This window comes from Rhinatrema bivittatum, chromosome 10, assembly GCF_901001135.1.
Source record: "Rhinatrema bivittatum chromosome 10, aRhiBiv1.1, whole genome shotgun sequence".
Classification (NCBI taxonomy): Eukaryota; Metazoa; Chordata; class Amphibia; order Gymnophiona; family Rhinatrematidae; genus Rhinatrema; species Rhinatrema bivittatum.
The window spans coordinates 84,802,453-84,821,031 of NC_042624.1; the positions used below are offsets into that span (position 1 = coordinate 84,802,453).

At 43.6% G+C, this 18,579-nt stretch overlaps 1 protein-coding gene across 2 annotated transcripts in view; it reads left to right on the plus strand.

The window, feature by feature from the left end:
• The window catches only part of COL24A1 (collagen type XXIV alpha 1 chain), a 554,101-nt gene that overhangs the window by 104,888 nt on the left and 430,634 nt on the right, over positions 1–18,579 (plus strand). For both annotated transcript variants that reach the window (XM_029618163.1, XM_029618164.1), the window contains exons 6-7: positions 11,799–11,852; positions 14,727–14,780. In XM_029618163.1, coding sequence (XP_029474023.1) covers positions 11,799–11,852; positions 14,727–14,780 — 108 coding nt within the window. The remainder of the gene's footprint in view (positions 1–11,798; positions 11,853–14,726; positions 14,781–18,579) is intronic.

An 18,579-nucleotide genomic window follows, 5' to 3' on the forward strand; every position in this document is an offset into this window, starting at 1 on the left:
ACCTCTTATGTCCCTCTATCCTATTTAGAGGGCAGCTTCTTAAAACAATTTGGAACATTATACTCGGTTATTTACTCTTTCGGATAGTAGAAAGACTAGGGGGCACTCCATGAAGTTAGCATGGGGCACATTTAAAACGAATCGGAGAAAGTTCTTTTTTACTCAACGCACAATTAAACTCTGGAATTTGTTGCCAGAGGATGTGGTTAGTGCAGTTAGTATAGCTGTGTTTAAAAAAGGATTGGATAAGTTCTTGGAGGAGAAGTCCATTACCTGCTATTAAGTTCACTTAGAGAAAAGCCACTGCCATTAGCAATGGTAACATGGAATAGACTTAGTTTTTGGGTAATTGCCAGGTTCTTTTGGCCTGGATTGGCCACTGTTGGAAACAGGATGCTGGGCTTGATGGACCCTTGGTCTGACCCAGTATGGCATTTTCTTATGTTCTTATGATAAGAAGAATTGTAAAGTCAAGTTACAGTTCAGTGTTTACACGGCTTTTTACTTAAAACATTACTTCCTAGGTAAACCTGTGTCTGTATTACAGGTTTTCCCATCCAGATTCTTTCCAAATTCAGGGACAATGTTAAAGTTTCCTCAGGGTGGGGTAAATGAAACACTTCAATTCCCAATTTGTCATACCTTAGTCAAGATGTTGGGGAAATCTTGCAGCTTTCCCAGCCTCTTCCATTGCCTCTTGGTATCTGGATGGCACCTCCCAACTCCTCTGCAGAATATCTGTGACATTTCAAGGGCCTGCACACCAGATTTTATTTATTTATTTATTTTAAATTTTTATATACCGGAATTCCTGTATGCAATACAAATCAGTCCGGTTTACAAGTAACGAAAGAGGTTGCCCTGGTCTGGGAAGTTAGACCTGGGTTTTTTTACATAGAACATGGAACAATAACAATAAACCATTGAACATTATTACAAGTAACATAGAATGTAACAATAGCATTTAACAGATTTAACCTTTTTTACAAAGAACTTTAGTAGCGAATATGGTCTGCAGTAGACGGTTATATAAAGGTGAATAATGACTGTTAGAATTGCGAATAAGCAAGTACGGTATGAAAATTAAGTGGCAAGGTGTTGGTGACACCCTGCAATGGTTGGATCTGAAAGTCAGGAGGAGGTGCCTATTGGAAAGCTTGCCTGAAGAGCCAGGTTTTTAACCTTTTTTTGAACTCTAGTAAATTGGGTTCGAGTCGATGGGTGCCATTACCTCTCTTCCTCTTAGAGGACATGCGTGGATGTCTCGGCATCCTTTGAACTTCTGCATGATAGGGGCTGAATTCCTCTGGCAAGAGGAATTTGGATGGCAAATAAAAATAGACCAGGTCTGAAAAAAAATCCAAAGATATAGGAGGAAAGGTGGATAAAACCATGGGAGCCAACTTTTCAAAACAAGTGGGGGTGCTAAGCTCAACACAAATGAGCCTTCTCTGGGCATAGTAAAGGAGTAGGCTCAATATTGGGGGTGCTCAAGCACCCACTGCACCCACAGAACGGGCACCTGTGGGTAAAACTCCCTTCAAAAGAACAGGAGCTAATACTCTTCACCAAATGGGGAGAGGGAGCACCCTGAGAAATAGGGTCTTTGCCTTGTCTAGGTTCCCGTTTTGCTGGTGCCTGTTTAGCCTTGTCCCTGCCTGATCCTTCTCCCTGTTTCCTGTGTGGATTCCCAGTGGCCCTTTTGCCTGCTTTCTGGCTTGTTTGTCTCATCCCTGTCTTGCCATGCCCTGGTCCTGCCTAGCCCTGTCCTTGTCCTGACCTTGGTGCCTTGCTTGTCCTGCCCTTGTTTTTGCCTTGCTCCAGCCTTTGTCATTCTGGGATCTTGTCTGTGTCCCTGCCTTGCCTTGTACCCTGTTTAGCCCTGCCTTTGCTCTGTCACAATACTATTTTCTATTAGGAAGATGTAGATCTTCATTTCAGCTAATGAAAAGCACATCTAGCCTTATAGTAATCCTTTGAAGATAAGTGCTTAGCATCTGTGTTGTCTTGGACTTGTAAGGTTTACCATGTGCTTAAAGACGCAATCAAAGCAATGTATTAAGCAGTCATAACAAAACCTGCTTTAAAATTTCTGTTTAAAGGGAAGAGGCGTCTTAGTGCACATATTAGAACAAAATAGAAAATTCCTCTTAGTCTACTCAATTTAATTGGAAACAGCTGTTTTGCTGCAAATATATATATATTTTTTTAGAATATTTTTTTCTAGTGAGTGTAGTGCTTGTGAAATGTGCTAGATCCACAGTACGGGGAAACTGAAGCATTGTCAGTGTACCACCCTTCCAGTGTGCCTCAACCCTGCTCCAGAGGAAACACCTTCATCATGCTCCATGCCTGTGTAATCTTTGGCCCCTCTGCTAAGACTGCCAGCAATGGCATCATTTAGTGCCAAACCATCATGCTCGTTTGCTAGTGGGAAGTGGACTTAAGTCACCAACTCAGTTCATGTGAGCCACCAGACAGCTTTCAGATGTCAGTGACTTGCAGTCACTACTGACCTGATCTGGGTTCAAACTGGTGAACCCTGGTAAACCTGCGCCAATTCATTTAGTCTTTCCACCAGAAATCTTTTGCTAAATATTTTAATGATCACTTCATAGTCTGACTGAAATATTCAGAGAAGTCCTAGAACTCTTTCCTAACATAAAGAACATGGGTTCCCAGGACTAGTTCTCATAGCTACAAGCTGGCAGACATTGGTTTCACAGGTCATCTGCCCCTTTTTCGTTCCCCCAGTTGCAGACTGAAAAATTCAGACCCCTCTCTATGCCCTTTTAATCGTTTACCCATGTAGATGAGAACATCAAGCGTAACATCACGTGGCAAAAGAACATTAATATCTGCAAATGGAGGATTGATCTAAGCGGCAAACTGATTACAGCCCTATGGTCCGTAAATGTGGAGGGCTGTCTTCTTTCCACCAAACTGTGTTACTGTACAAGCAAGTTAATGTTGAATGTCTGCATTATTTGCTCAAATGTATTTCCAGACCGGGTTCTTATGACTGCAACCTATACAGCTGATCTGCTTCTTTCTCTCTCTGTGTGGCTGGCACTGGCAGACCAATAAATCCATATCTGCTTTTATCTTCTTGGCCTGTATTTGACCCAAACAGATGTCTTCCAAAAGATCAAGATCATGGGAAAAGGCTCTGATTTTCCTTTGCTTCACATGGCTTGGGATCCTGATCCCTGTTGTTGGTCAGTCAAGGTAATGGCCTTCCGGCTGCTGACAAATGCTTTTGGATGAACTTACTTCACAGCTGGTGTCTTAGAGGAGAATCACTTTCAAGTCTGACACTAAGCAAGTGGATTTTGAAAAGTCAATAGAAATAGCACTTTGCTGTCAAAATTATTTTCCATTTTCAAGATTTTATGTAAACATTTTAATACACAGTTTAATTACCAGGGACAGTATTGCTAGTGACTTATTGTGGTGTCTTCAGTAGATTAATTATGGACCTGAGGAACTGAAAGGTTTTTCCCATTTTGTGTCTACATGGCCTGTGTAATAAATGTTAACATGCACATTAAGGACCTCTTGTGCATGCTAAAATTAGCAGTCTGTGCAATAAGGCCTTAACATGCACATTAAAGTGGTCCAGAAAGTTTTTGGCGTGAGCATGCTAAAAGTAGCATGTCTACACATGTAAATGAAGGAACATCATATGCAAATGAGGCTTTATCATATGCATAGTAAATAGCATGGTATGCTCATCCTCTACTCTGTTTACTGAGTGCTCATTAATGGCACACTATATAATATCTGCCTCAGGCCAAGTGGTAACTTGCTACTGTGCATGCTATTGAGAATGCTCAACTAAATGTAAGCAGAAGGCCTGAAAAATGAAGGCCATGTACAGCAGATGACATTGTAAAACTGTACCCATAGGCCCTGGAGGATGAATACATTTGACAACACTTTCTTTGCCAAAGCAAAAGTTAGCCAGTACAGCGTTTGTCACAAATTATTAAACACAAACATATCAAAAATATGTCTTCTCAAACAAAACAATTACACATTACAGAAACTCTTCAAACATTGTTTCACACTCACAGTCTACAAGGCACAGAGGTTGCGGTGTGAAATGCAGGTGACCTGGAAATCATTGTACACCTAGGTATAAATGATAAGACAAATGATCACTTAGGAAATATTCAAAAGCGGTTTATTAAGGAGTTTGGAAGGGGTGTCTGTGACTAGCAATGTACCTGGGAACATAAGATATGCCATATTTGGTCAGACCAAGAGTCCATCAAGCCCAGTATCCTGTTTCCAGCAGTGGCCAATCCAAGTCACAAGTATCTGGCAAGTATCCAAACATTAAATAAATTTCAAGCTACTAATGCTTATTAATTAATAGCAGTTTATGGATTTTTCCTCTAGAAACTTATCCAAACCTTTTTTAATCCCAGTTACACTAACTGCTGTAACCACATCCTCTGGCAGTGCATTCCAGAGCTTAACTATGTGCTGAGTGAAAAATAATTTTCTTTGATTTGTTTTAAATGAGCTACTTGCTAACTTCATGAAGTGCCCCCTAGTCCTTCTATTATCTGAGAGAGTAAATAACTGATTTACATTAACCTGTTCAAGTCCTTTCATGATTTTGTAGACCTCTATCATATCCCCTCTCAATCATCTCTTCTCTTCTGTTTTCAAATGGGATTGTTGCATCCTTCCAAGAAGGACACACATGTTCTCATTCATCACTTCAAGTCCTACTTAGACTGACATTAATCTAAGCAAGAGGAAGGCACAAACTGCTCTTCCCTACAAGCAGAAACAGTTGAGGTAAACAAGGAAAGCCATGAAGGGATAAAAGCCCAAAATAGATAACAGCATACAGGAGAAGGCAAAAAAAGTTGAGTTAACATTGCCAACAATGGAGTTAATGGGGAGATAAAGAGAGAGAATTAAAGTAAATAGAAAGAGATGTGGAGCATTGTCTTGTTAAGAAAATCTCAGATTTGGATCCATCTTGGCAGAGGCGGGCTTGGATGTAGTTGCAATCCTTGAGTCTTGGTGAATAAAAACCAGGATTGGGATGTCATAATCACAATTTATAATATCTTCAGTGGACAAAAAGAAGGGAGGCATAAGCTCTCTATCCGGATCATGCACTAAAATGCGTTACGGCGTTAACGCATGCGTTATTGCACACGTTAATGCCATAATGCATGTGAAAAATGTAGCAGCACATGGCGTGAATGCAAATTTTTGAGGGGGTGGGATCGGGGGAGGAGTTGAGTGGGTTTTAGTTAAATTAGGGGGCCATATCACGTCATGCAGCAGCATAGCGCATGCTATCGCACGGTTTTAATGCCAGAAATAACTACACCTTTTCCCCTGGTGTTAAGCTGTGCGAAATGGCCATAATGCAATTTGCGATAAATTTTTGGAATTGTGTTTTGGCCATTTCTGGGCTTGGGGAGGGAGAGGGGAGAGTAGAGAGAGAGAGAGAGAGAGCCTCTGGGGAGGGTCTTACTGTGTGCACCTATTTATATCTCTATAGGAGGGCCACCTAATAGGTTGAGGTGAGGTGTTAGTGGTGGTTTAGAGTTTAGGGGCCAGTTTCGCATGTAGAATGAGACGTATGAACAGCACAGTACACCTGTTATAGAGACTATCAAGCTAGGATGAGAAAACATAGTAGAAATTTCTTCTTTGTGAGACTCTCCTCATCCAAATGATATCAAATCTTCACCAAAGTGTACTGTGCTGTTCATACGTCTCATTCTACATGCGAAACTGGCCCCTAAACCATCACTAACACCTTACCTCGATCTATTAGGTGGCCCTCCTATAGAGATATAAATACTTAACTTCTAGGAGGGCCTTGTAGATAGACAGTCAGTCTCTCTCTCTCTCTCTCTCAGATAATACAAGGACTAGGGGACACTCCATGAAGTTAACAAGTAGCACATTTAAAACAAATCTTAGAAAATTCTTTTTCACTCAATGTACAATTAAGCTTTGGAATTCATTGCCAGAGGATGCAGTTAAGGCAATTAGTATAGCTGGATTTAAAAAAGCTTTGGATATGTTCCTGGGGGAGAAGTCTATAAATTGCTATTAATCATGTTGACTTAGGGAACAGCCTCTGCTTATTACCGGCATCAGTAGCATGGGTTCTATTTAACGTTTGGGTACTTGCCAGGCACTCGTAACTTGGATTGGCTACTGATAGAAACAGGATACTGGGCTAGATGGACCCTCGGTCTGACCCAGTATGGCAACTTCTTATGTTCTTATGTATAGATCCACTGCCAGCTTCTGCTGCTGCTGCTTCTCCTCAATGGTTCTTGCTCACATCTGCTGCCAGTAAGCAGACAGTGGGATACTGGACTGAACTGGAGGCTTTTCTGCTGGCTGTGAGCCAGGAGGAAGCATAAATGTGGATGATGATAGGAGGGATGGGATGGGGGAGAGAGTATGGATGCTGCTAGGTGGGTGTAAGATAGAGGGAGTATGAGTGCTGTTAGGTAGGGGGAGGAATGGGAAAGAGAGATGGAGTGTGGATACCATTGGAGGGGAAGGGAGGGGTGGGGAAGAGCGAGATGGGGTGTGGGTAAGTTCAGGAGTCTGCTGAGCAGGACGGTAAGTGGAAATAATGGGTTGGAAGGGATGGGAAGAGTTGGAAGAGAGAGGGTTTAGAGATGTTGGGAAGGGGAAGAGATGAGGTCAGGAATATACTAAGCAGCAAGGGTAGGAAAGAGTTAATCAGGGGTCAGCTGGGCAAGGAGGGGGAGAAAGGGGCCAAAGAGAGTTGAGCAAGGGTTTGAGAGGGAGAATAGGGAAGATGATGCGGTGGGGGGAGGGGTCAGGAATGCTGGGCAGATATGGGTGTGTTAGGGAATGATTGAGAGAAGAGTTGAGAGAAGTAAGGGATGATGCGGGCATGGAGGGGAAAGTAATAGGGTGCAAGAGCCATAATAGAGTGTGTCAGTTTTGGGAATGTGCATTTCTTCTGTCTTTGCTTAGTGTAGGAAGAAATGTATTTCTGTTTCTAGGTCTTCAGTTTTGCACTGCATGCAGAGAGGTTTCTTAAGGTTTCCATTCCAGTGTTTGTCTCCATATTTGTAATTTTGTGGTCTTTTATTCTGTCTTTTGTGAAAGTGACTGAGGTGTCCTACGGAATCCTAAAAAGAAATCTGCTGCAGGAAATTGGGAGCTCTGATTATAATCTCAGATGGCCTCAAAGTAGCCAGTCCATATAATACTGCAGGTATTAGTAGGAAAAGGAGGTAGTATTGCCTCTGTATAGTTGGTGAGAATCCACCTGGAGAATCCACCTGGAGCACTGTATTCGTCTCTGGAGCGCATGCGTTTGCAAGGACATTGAGGATGGAAACAGTTCAGAAAAGGGTTACTTAGATGATTGAAGATCTGCAACATGAGCCCTGCAAAGAGAGACTTGAGATACTCAAAATGTACTCGATGGAGAAAAGAAGGGAAGGTGGGGGGGGATATTTGACAGGAAGGTGAAATTTTCCATAGGAAAGGAAATTCAAGCACAAAGTTGCAAAGGAGGAAGGTTCAGAGATCACATGAGAAAATACGTCTTTACCGAGAGAGTGATAGATGCCTGGAACAGCCTAGGTTGCAGTGATGCAAACGGCCTAACCTTCCCTTCCTCAAGAGCGGAGGCAACGAGAGAGGTGATAAAGAGAAAAACAAAACAAGGTGGAAGGAAGCACAAGCAAATGAGACAGGGATAGCCAAGTGGAAACAACCAGCAGGCTACGATTCCCCAGAAACCAACAAGGTTGGTACCGGCAGGTTGCTGGTGGCCAGGTACCGTCCAGCAAGGCCGTTGGGATATAGGCAGCCAGATAAAGTGTGATAGTTTACAAATCTTCAAACGTCTGTCCGTCCTTAGTAGTATCTACCAAAGTAACTGAGCAGACCGAATGGGCTGGTTGGTTTTTATCTGCTATCATTTGTTATATTACTATGTTTGCATTTCAATATTGTCTTTAGTGTGTAGCTTGAAGGCCTAATATTTTTTTGATAGCGTAAAAAGAGAGGTCTTTAGGGGAAATAACAGAAAGAAGTCACCTTGAGAATTTAACAGAGGCTACATTCAGAGGCTGAGAGATTAGTGGTTTTATGGCACTGGTGTAGAGCTGGTTAGGCGTTGGGGTGTTGAGGGATGGGAAGAGGTCAATCTGGAACAAATTCCGTTCTCATCCCAAAACCTTGAGTAGCTCCAGTCTTTACTGTGAAGTGAGCCTCTCAGGACTAAGCTGGGTTTCTTCCAATTTCAATCGTTATTAGTAAGAATTTCTGTTCTATTTTTAGCATATGTGTGAAAAAAAATTGGCACAAAGCAGCATTTCTCTTAGATTTTCCACACAGTTTAGATGCCTGAATGGAGCAATATTCCTGACAGTGATGCTTTAATTTTGCCTTTTTTATTTGCAAACCAGAATCACAAGGCAAAGCAGCTTTTAGGGAAAGATCTGAAAATCAGTCCTAACCAGCTAAGTCCTCTCCCGCTTGTCCCAATTACATTTAAATTTGGGGTTGTTGGTCCCTCCTCCCTTCCCCCCACTGTGATCCTCCCAATTTTTTTTATTTTTTGCCAAAATTTAAAGTTCCGGTGGGGGGAGGCTGGGGGGAGAGTTCTGCCAGGGTGAGTGAGCCAGAGCCCTCGTGTGATCCTCCATTCCTTCTTCCCGAAGGCAAAAAGGTTGGTGGGACTATTCCCTCTCTGTTGCCCAACTTGCAAACTCGAGTGCTGGGCCAAGAGCTCCTTTGCCTCTGAGACCCCCTCCCACTAGACCGGAGGTAAAAGTGAGTGTGTGTGTGTGTGTGTGTGTGTGTGTGTGGAGAGCAACATTCCCCTTGATGCCCCTGCTTTCCCGCGTGTAGGCAAAAATGTGACAGGGCAGGAAGGGGTGTGTGTGTGTGTGTGTGTGATAACCCTTAGTATTCCCCCCCTCCATCTCACCTGAAGGCAAATGTGTGGCAGGTGGGGCTAATAGCCCCTTTCCCCATGATCTCCCCTCCCTTCCGCCTGATGTTTCAAACATATATACCGGTAATCCCAGGCTTGACCCTCCCGCCAAAGGCCCCCTAAACCTTTCCAAATCAAACAGGTAGGAGAATACAGGCTTACCACCTCCTGGTTTGCTCTTCAGCCTTGCTTTGATAAATGTAGCCGCTCAGTCCCGGTGAATTTTTAAAGTCTTTGATCTAACTGGCTAGATCCCTTTTAAAATTCCCCACGGTGCTATCTGGAAATGTAGAAGCAAAAACTGTCTGCAGCCCAAAGGCTTTATTTACAGTTTATATGTTGACTATCCTAGTGATGTGTAGGAGATGTAGCAAACAAGGGGACGGTGTACTGCAGCATACAATTGTTTTATCTGAAGTGGTTTTCTCTTCTTTTCTGGAACATTGCTCCGGATATTCAGCTATTTTCCAAAATGGTGCTGACCGGGCTTTGCCACTACCACGTAGAGAACTGAGGTAGAGAACTGCATGATGGGGGGGAAAGGCTGGTAGGTGCCATTTTGGAAAATGGTGCTGACTGGGCCTAGACAGGGGGGGGGGGGGGGGGTGCAGGGTGTCACCATGTAATACTTTCTTTATTTCTTCATACTATTTTTTTTTTTTTTAAGTGGGGCCTTGAATGACTGGCCCGGGGCGGGTGGGAGGCTGGTTAGATCCACGGTGACCTTTGGTCAACTTTGTGTGTGTGTATGTATGGATGGGAGGGGTTGGAGGTCTTGTTGGGTCACATGGCCTTTTAAAGTGATGACGGCCCTGTGTGTGGGGGGCTGCCATGGTGCATTTTCAAGGCCCCTACCGTGTTCATTTGTTTCATGGACAAGACTGCCACAGTATTTTTTCGGGAAGGAGCAAATTATCGTGGGACCGCCCCCCTGCCATTTCCTTTTCTGCCGCAGGTCTCCCCACACCTGGACCTGCACAGCCAAAGCAGCTCCTCTCCCCAACCCATGGCTTGCTTACATGGCACTGAAACTCAACAGCTGAGCCAATCCTTCTTCCCTGATTGGGCAGAGAGAATGCCCCGCTTCAGGATTGTTGACGCCCCCCAGTTTGCTTACTCCTGCCTTAGGTCGTAGATACCACTCTACTATGCCTGCCTCTCTCTCAGTACCTTAGGGTGCTGTTGCCTCAGCCGACATTGCCTTCTTCTTCTCTTGGTGCATTGAAGGTATTTATACCTCTCGGTGTCTTGAGGTGTTCGTGCCGCTATCTGTGCTGCTTTTTCCCTTTCTTGGTGGCTTTAAGGTGTTCCTGCCACAGTTGGTGCGGATTTGCTCCTCTCGAGATGCCTTGGGGAATCCTTGCCACTGCTGTTGGTTGGTTTTCTCTTCTCACTGTGTCTCGGGGTGTTTATGCCATCGCTGGTCTTGTCTTGCCCCTCTCACAGTGCCTTGAGCTGTTCATGGCCCTGCTGGTGCCGCTTTCTCCACTCTTGGTGTCTTGGCGTGCCGTTCCCTCTGCTCCTGATATGCCTGCCTGCGTATTTCATTAATCTTGGATGGAAAACCCCAGTTTTAGAGTCCAAAATAGGCTACATTGTTTTTTCCTATTGATGTTAATGGAAACACATTAAACAACGTACAGGACCTGAATGTTATCTGCTTTGGAGTGTTTGAAAGATGGAATCCAAATGTAACTAAATAAATAAATAAGCACGTTAACTTGTGAACCAAAGTGAACGAAACCAATTAATATGGCAAACAAACAGAAATAATGTACTGAGTCCAGAATTTATTCCATGCACAACCCTAATGTGATGCACTTCCTTTGTTATGCTCCCATCATATGAGGCTGATGTACTAATGTGTGTCAAGGTTTGAGCACTGTTTTCTGATTTAGTCTGTGTTATGTCGCTACCAGCATTTCCATGTAATTGGGCCAAGTAGCACAACAGCGAGCAATGTTTTCCTTATGGAACTTTTTTCAAAAGCTTTAACAAGCTTTAGTTAATTTTTTTTTCAGATTGTCCGTGTGAAGCTGTTTTCGGGCATAGTTTAGCTATGCATTAAGAGCTGCTTTGTTAAAAATTTAGCCGGCTAAGTTAAGGGCATTCTGGAGGCATAAATGAGAGGAGTTGAGTTAGCAGGCTAAGATGTCTGAATATCAGAGTTAGCCAGATATCATAGTTGGCCAAGTCTGTTCGGGCCAAAGACCTGCCCTAAAGTTAGCTGGCCAACGTTACTAGTGCAGTTGCACTCTTAAATATACCTCCAAAGTTAGCCGGATACGTTTAGCCGGCTAACGTTGCTGTCCAGACTCTGTCTGAATATAGACCTCTAGGATCCTAAATGTAGGTGTTCAGCCTTAGTCCATTTTCAAAAGGGCCAGTTTTGGAGCCTAAAAGTTAGGAGCCTGAACCCTTTGAAAATTGGCCTCAAACTTTCAAAATCAAAAATGTGCACATAAATCCCACTTCTGCTCCAGCTCCATCTCCCAGAATGCCTGTTTGTCGTGTATATAAATGTGTGTGCAATCGAGCGATGTGCACGAACCCCGTTCCATTTTATAAAGCGCGATTTATGTGCATAAACCCTTGTTTTATGTGTAGAAATGGCTTTCAAAATGACCCCCTAAAAGAGAAAATAGCGCCTGCTATTGCAGATAATGTGCACTGTTAGCTCCTTTAGTGCTCCAAGTAGCCTTTGCACAGTTCTGCAGATTTTAGTACAGAGAACTGAGAAGCACAAAGACTAACTTGTTATAACTTTTTGCTTGTGTGTCCTGTGCCCTCCATTGACAAATTGATCCTTGTGTAACAGGGTCCTAAAGGAGATCCGGGAGCATCCCCTGGGCAGGCAGCACCTGGAGACAAGGTAAGTTCTCTTGGAGAGCAGACAGTGGTCGCCTTGTTTGTGCTTTTTTGGCCTCTTTCCTTTTCTGATTAGCAAGTGTGCTTTCTATATTGTGCTACACACCCAAGTTTTTTCGGCTCTGTCCTGTGAGTAAGACAGCATTATTCATGTTCTAGCCTCTGGTTTCCTTTTTTTACCTCTGAGTACCTCTGAAACTGATGGTTCAAGAAAGCTGGGTTTTATTGTCCAAAACGCTGCAATTAAACATGTGTGGAATTAATAGCAGTCAGCAATGAAAATGTATTCAGAATAAGGCCCAGTTCATACTTAATGTAAAGTTCTGCATTTGATCTCTTGCTTGAGATCTTGCTTGCAGCCTTTGCTTGAATAGTGTGTAGTGTTTGTTGCTGATTGGGACGTGATGATAACATTGGAGAGCTTTTGCCCCTAAGGAGGATACTCAGGAGCTCAGAAACTTGATAAACTTATTACACTTAATAGTGCTTAATGCTGGAAGAGATTGATGGCTAAGGTCAATCTCTTCCAGTCTCTTTAAGGACTTCTGAATCTTCCCTCTAAGATTTTGTGGGCTCCATGGGCAGAGTTCATGTGCACAATACAGTGTACAAGTTAGTGTGCTGGGTTCTTTGAAACATCCTTCTGTTTTCCTTTTCCTTGTGCATCCATTGCTTTCCTGTGTGTGCTTGTTTCACGACCTCTGTGTGTTTTGTGTGTGCGCTTACGTGCAGAGCTTGCAGGGAACGTTGTCTCTGATTTCAGTCAGAAATGCCAAATGGTTCCTCTAATGGGGATATATTTATAATGTGGTTGATTTCTAGTTACACCGTGTCCATCACTAACCTCCTCCTGACTGGTGTTTCCAGCCTGGAGGCATCAGAGCCTGAACAATCTGTAATTGCATGTCTGTGCATCCCTAGAATATACCTGCTTATCAGTGGCCTCTGTGTAATTAAAGGCTTTAAGTAGCAGGATTCCCTCAGACTGTCAGTTTACCTGTTTCTTGACTCTCTTTCTCTTTGTATATTTTTTTTTCTCCAAAATGATTTTATTTTGCACCTTTTTTTTTAAACTAGGTAATAATACCTTCAAATCTAGCTCATCTTATCTTCCTGAATTTTCCAGACTGTTTATTCTCACTGGCTGCCCCAGGCACTGACCTCTTTATGACTCTCAGCCAGCTTAAAATCGAAATGGTGGATGTGGGAAGAGAAAACCAGATGTGCGACCTAGGAAATAAGCTGTGTTAAAATTAAAATCACCAGTTAGGAAAAGGTGGCGGAGCAGGGTTGAGTGCCTGATGTACGCACCACACCTGCCCAAACAAACGGATGCTCTCTGCCTCTCAATTATTCATATTTAAAGGTCCCACCCCCTTTGCTAAGTAATCCAAAATGAATGAGTTGATTAGTCCGGGAGAACTCCCTTCCCCCTACTCTTAACGTCAGATCCCCACCCCCATGATTTGATCCATTTCCAAAGAAGGACCCTCCCAAAAGGACCCAATCCATAGTACCTTCCTCAGGCCTACCCCCAAGTCTCCTAAATCTCCTCCAACCCTCTGGCAGAAGGTGTGCCTCTTAACTCCGCTGGCTGCTTCTCCACTAGTAAAATGCTTCACGCGTCGGCTGCATGTGGCCTGGATCTGGTCAGCGTGCTAGCAGTCAACTCCACGTCCAAGGGTGGCAGGACGTTTACCGTAGGCACTTTGCCATAGTGAATTTACTGCCACCCGCGGACGTGTAATTGACTGCTAGCATGCCCACGGTATTTTTACCTCGGCTTTGTAAATGCCATGGTGATGGCTAATGAGCTCATTACCAATGGCATTTTCACATGATTTTCATGCCAGGCTACGTTAAAAGAAATGCACCGGTGTTGTTGTTAAGTGCAGCCTCATTATTATTATTGGGGGTTTGACCCAAGAGCGGGAGCCACTTTGAACACACCATGGTATTTATCGTGTGCGTCAAATTTAGATCCAGTTAGTGCATAAGGTAGGCTTCTTCGTTTAGGGTGAGTTATCGTTAATTACTAGGGTTGCAAAAAAAATGTGAAGACCTGACTTTAACATATTTGGTGGATTTGTAGTGTACAAAGGCTGGTCAAGTATTTCAGAGTTACACAAGCCAGAGATATCTACAGCAGCCGCATCCATTGACTGCTGCATGGCTTTTAATCAGTCACTCTCCATGCAGTGTCCGTATTGCCATGTGTTTTATGTTACACTTTGCTAAATACAGGGCAAGCGTTTTCTGCAAGTAATGGATGTCGTCATGAAGCATGCACTGAGATGAAGTAGGTTTCAGAGAAGGAATAATGGGGAAAAAATTTTATTTTGTGCACACAATTCTTTGATGGAGATCTTGTAAGCAGTGAGACCACTGAAGTGTATCGGGGGGGCATTCCTACATTTCATCCTGCTCAAATCCAGCCAATATTCAAGGCCCCTGCGTGCACTGTGTTTGAACGTCGGCTTGTGATGCGGCTAAACGTGCACACGTACCCCTGCACCATCTAAAATGAGGATGTCAAGTGCGCATTTGCCTACCTGTGTGCATTTATGAAGCATCGCTGCTCGCATGTAGGTTTCATCCTTGAAACAAGTTGTGCCCCATGCCCTCCGGAGCCCCCTCTTCTTACTGCGGCTAGAGAGAGTTGCAAAAGCACCTGCAAGCTTTTAGCTGGCTGCAAATCCACTTAGCAAGATTCAGCCGTTCCACCCAAGTAGGCCCTGTTTTTACTTGTGCAGTCTCTGACTAAGGCTTGGAAAATGTACTCAGCTGTGTGTGGTACTGCATTTAAAATGATCTGTCTGCAAATGCAAAGTCATGTTCCCTTGCTCTTTTTCATCCTTTCTTTTCCATCCTTTTCCAGGGTGATTCAGGACCTATGGGAGTGGTGGGGCCCCGTGGTCCCCTAGGACAGAAGGTAAACTCAGATTTAATCTGTAACGTTCCGTGTTTTTTTTTTTTACATAATATTCTGCACCGCAGGAGGAGATTCCATTGATAATTCCTGCTCTGGTTGAACATTTAGATCATTTTGTATCACAGATCAGAACTGCAGTTTACTGTTAAGTGGGCTGGGTGCGTGATGAGGGTGTTGGAAATTAGTTTGTCTTAACACGTGGAGCAGAAAAATAATCTAGCATGGCATTTTTTTTCTATTGCTTTGTGATGTAATCTCCTTAAGGTAATAGGGAGATTTGGTAGTCAGTCGTGTCCGTTCTGGTGAAAGCAAATTAAGCAGAGCTGTACCTCTGGGCTTCGTGCTAGGGTCAGTTCTTTTCAATAGCAACACTGCAGATGGATCTGAGGGAAAAATATCTTGATGTGTAGAGATTAATACATAAATGTGTAATAGGGTCGACACTCCAGGTGGAGTGAAAAATGTGAAACGGGACTTAAACAAAATTGGGAATGATGAAACGTTTGGAAGCTCTGCTTCAGGGCAAACTCCATTAGGGGGACAGGAACTACACACCACAGAACCAGGCAATTAAGCATCTGCATAATTTAGCCCATTAGTATAACAGTGCGTAAAATCACACTCATGTGCCTAAGTTACCGCCGTGGTGGGAACTCCAGCCCTGTTACCACCTCCCACTTACGCAATCCAGGCTCCTGGTCCTGGCTCTCCTAGGCAGGTCCCAGTGAACAAAGTCTTCAGGATTGCTGCCAAGTAGCAGGAATGGAGAAACTCTGCAGGTGACTTCAGAACTGAGGAGGAGGAATTGTCGGGGCAGTGCCGGGAGAATGAAATGCAGGCACTTAACTGGTCCCTGCTGCAGCTCTCTGCCTCCTGCTTTCCCCCAGGCTCTCAGTGGCCCCGGTGTTAGCTCCCCAGGCACTTTCTCATATCCTCCAGGTATGGACTGACCCTCAGGGAAGAGGGGAGAGAAGAATTTCTGTGGGGGCCAATCTGGGTTCAGGAGAGTAGAGGAGGAAGGAGCAGCCACAGGGCCAATCATTCTGACCTTTTTTTGTCCCCACACTTCTCCACCGATCCTCATCTGTTCTCGTCCTCTGCAGAGCTGCTCCCGTTCCTGTTACTGGGCAACACCAAAACCTAAGTTAGCCAGACAAGGCCGGTACTCGGCATTATCTGGCTAATTTACTTGCCTAATTTTAGGGCTGCCGAAAAGCATTCTTAAAGTTAGCTGGATAAGAGAATCCCACAATAAAACAAAACAAGCAGTTGAGCAGCTGTTCCCTCCGCTCACCCCCCACCCCCCACCAATAAAACAATAGCAGAGAGCCAAGCAGCCACCTCCCCGTTCCCAATAAAGAAAATATTGTAGTGCCCGAGTGCCCCACCCCCAACCCAAATCAATAACTTGTACTGGATTTCATGAGCACATTCTACAGCAACATATTCAGTATAAATCGGCAATGATCGTGCGCAGCCTCCTTAAAAATGTCATTCTCAAGTTAAACACCCCCTTAAGAACACTGAGATCTACGCAGTCTCTACTTGACGTACCCTCAATTCATTCTGCTCAGCTCTCAGTAAACCTGGGAAAGAGCCTTTTCCATTGCAGGTCCCGCACTATGGAATAAACTCCCGCTATCTGTGCGCAGCTTAAAGAAGACTCATGCATTCAAAAAGGCGCTAAAAACACAGCTCTTTAAGACAGCATTCACAGTAGGGGAGTAAAACCTTACTCCTCCCCCTTTTCCTGATTCCCTGCTTTGTGTTGTAGAGCTCGGCTTTGGTATTTTATTACAATATGTATTGTACTTTTTATTATGTATGTTATTGCTGTAACCCGCCCAGAACTGTGGAGGGCAGAGGAAAGAAACACTTTTAAAATAAAATAAGTAGTTTGAGTGGTTCCCTTCCCAGCCCCCCCCCCCCCCAAAAAAAAAAAAACACATCTCCCACCCATGAACACCCCATCCCCACCCAGGACCTCCAAAAGCTCTGACATGCAGAGCTGGTAGGAGTACAACCTCCTCCCTCCTGCTGCTCCCTCCGTACATAAGTGTCTGGAGCTCTCCACCGATTTGCCCTTCACTGACAGCTGACAGTGACGACCCAATCCCTGAGTTCTGAATGGGGATTGGCCCTTCAGCTGTTAGTGATGTGCCAATCGGTGGAGGTTTAAAGTGACAGCTAGTGAGATATCCTTGTCCAGAGCAGCGTAGACTGGGCCTACTGGTAAAACTGAGTGGGCTGAATGATTCTTATCTGTCAACAGTTACTATTTTGCCATTTTTTTTTTTTTAAATAATTGGCTGTCTTTTCATTGCTTTTCTGAATTAGCTCTGCATTTTTCATGAATGCGGAACAAAATGTTCTTTTCTTAAGTATTATTTTAGTTTGTGGGTTGATACCAGACAGCTGTGAGTGTATTCTGCTTTCCGCTTCTGTTCCTGTTGATTCTCTAATTAAATCCATCCCATTTGTATGGTTATTCAGGTTTGGATTTCGTAAATGAACTAGTTGAAATAAGAATTCTTTTTCATTCTGAAGGCTGTCAAGCTCATCCATTTGCATGGCCAACACTTGGCTTTACATGTTGAAAAAAGGCCAAGTCATTCATTCAGCTTAGTCGATTTGGCATTCTCCAGCAAACAAAGCTCAGACATGTACTATCTACTGACCACAAAAATATTTTGAATTTGCAGCTCTTTACATTTTTTTGTTTCACCATTTATTTGTGTAACACACACACACACACACACACACATACACACATACACACACATACACATATACACACACACACACACACACACACTCACTCACTCACTCACACTCACACACTCCAAAGCTGGTCCTTTGGACCCTGGATGAGATCAAGGCTAATCAAGATGTGCACATTAGCCTGTTTTTAGACAGAATTTAATTTAATAATCAAAATTGTATTCCTGCTTCCACAACCAAAAAGATAATGCCAAGGTAGATTACAACAAAAACCCTAACATAAAATAACATTCAATACAAACTTCCCTTGTAAAATGAAAAATAACCCTCCTAACAAAAAATTCATTAAGCATAAAAATAATCAAAATATTACAAAATTAAAATAGCTATGTTTATAGCGCATGCACCTAATTAATTTAACAAAGTTCCACCCATCTTTTCAGTTAAAAATTGACTGTCAGTCTGCACCCCTACCATGCATCCCACATCATGGGGTAAGCATCTGTTCCCTACTTTATGCACCCATGAATTGAAAGAAAGTTCTCATATGCTGAAGAAGAACATATAGGTTGGGAGGTAACTAAGTGCCACTGGCAAGGAACTTCATAAGGTTGGGGCTATTCCTGAGAAAGCTTATTCCCTATTTCTAGTCCTAGTAATGGCCTGGAAGAAAGAAAAAGAGACCTACAGTCTTGCTTCCTGATTAGAGTGAGGTGCTCTCAAAGGGGTGCGGCAAGTAATCTTAGTTGCCAAATAGGTGTGAGCAATACTTGCTATAGAGCCAAAGACAGAAATGTAAATTGAATCCTGCTTGCCACTGGGAGTCAATGAAGAGCTAGCAACAGAAGTGAAGCTTGCTCCTTGTTGCAGCGTTTGTAATAGTTGCAGACATCCCAGAGCCCCTTTTGGAAGCGCATATAAATAGCCTTGCAATAATCTAAATGGAGCAACATCAGGGCCCGTGTGACAGTTCTTAAATCTCGGGGCAACAAGAATGGCCATCCCCAACTTCACCTAAAGGCACTCACATTCCTTTGGAAAACAGGCGAGAAATCTCTTCCTCAGAAGGGCAGTTTTT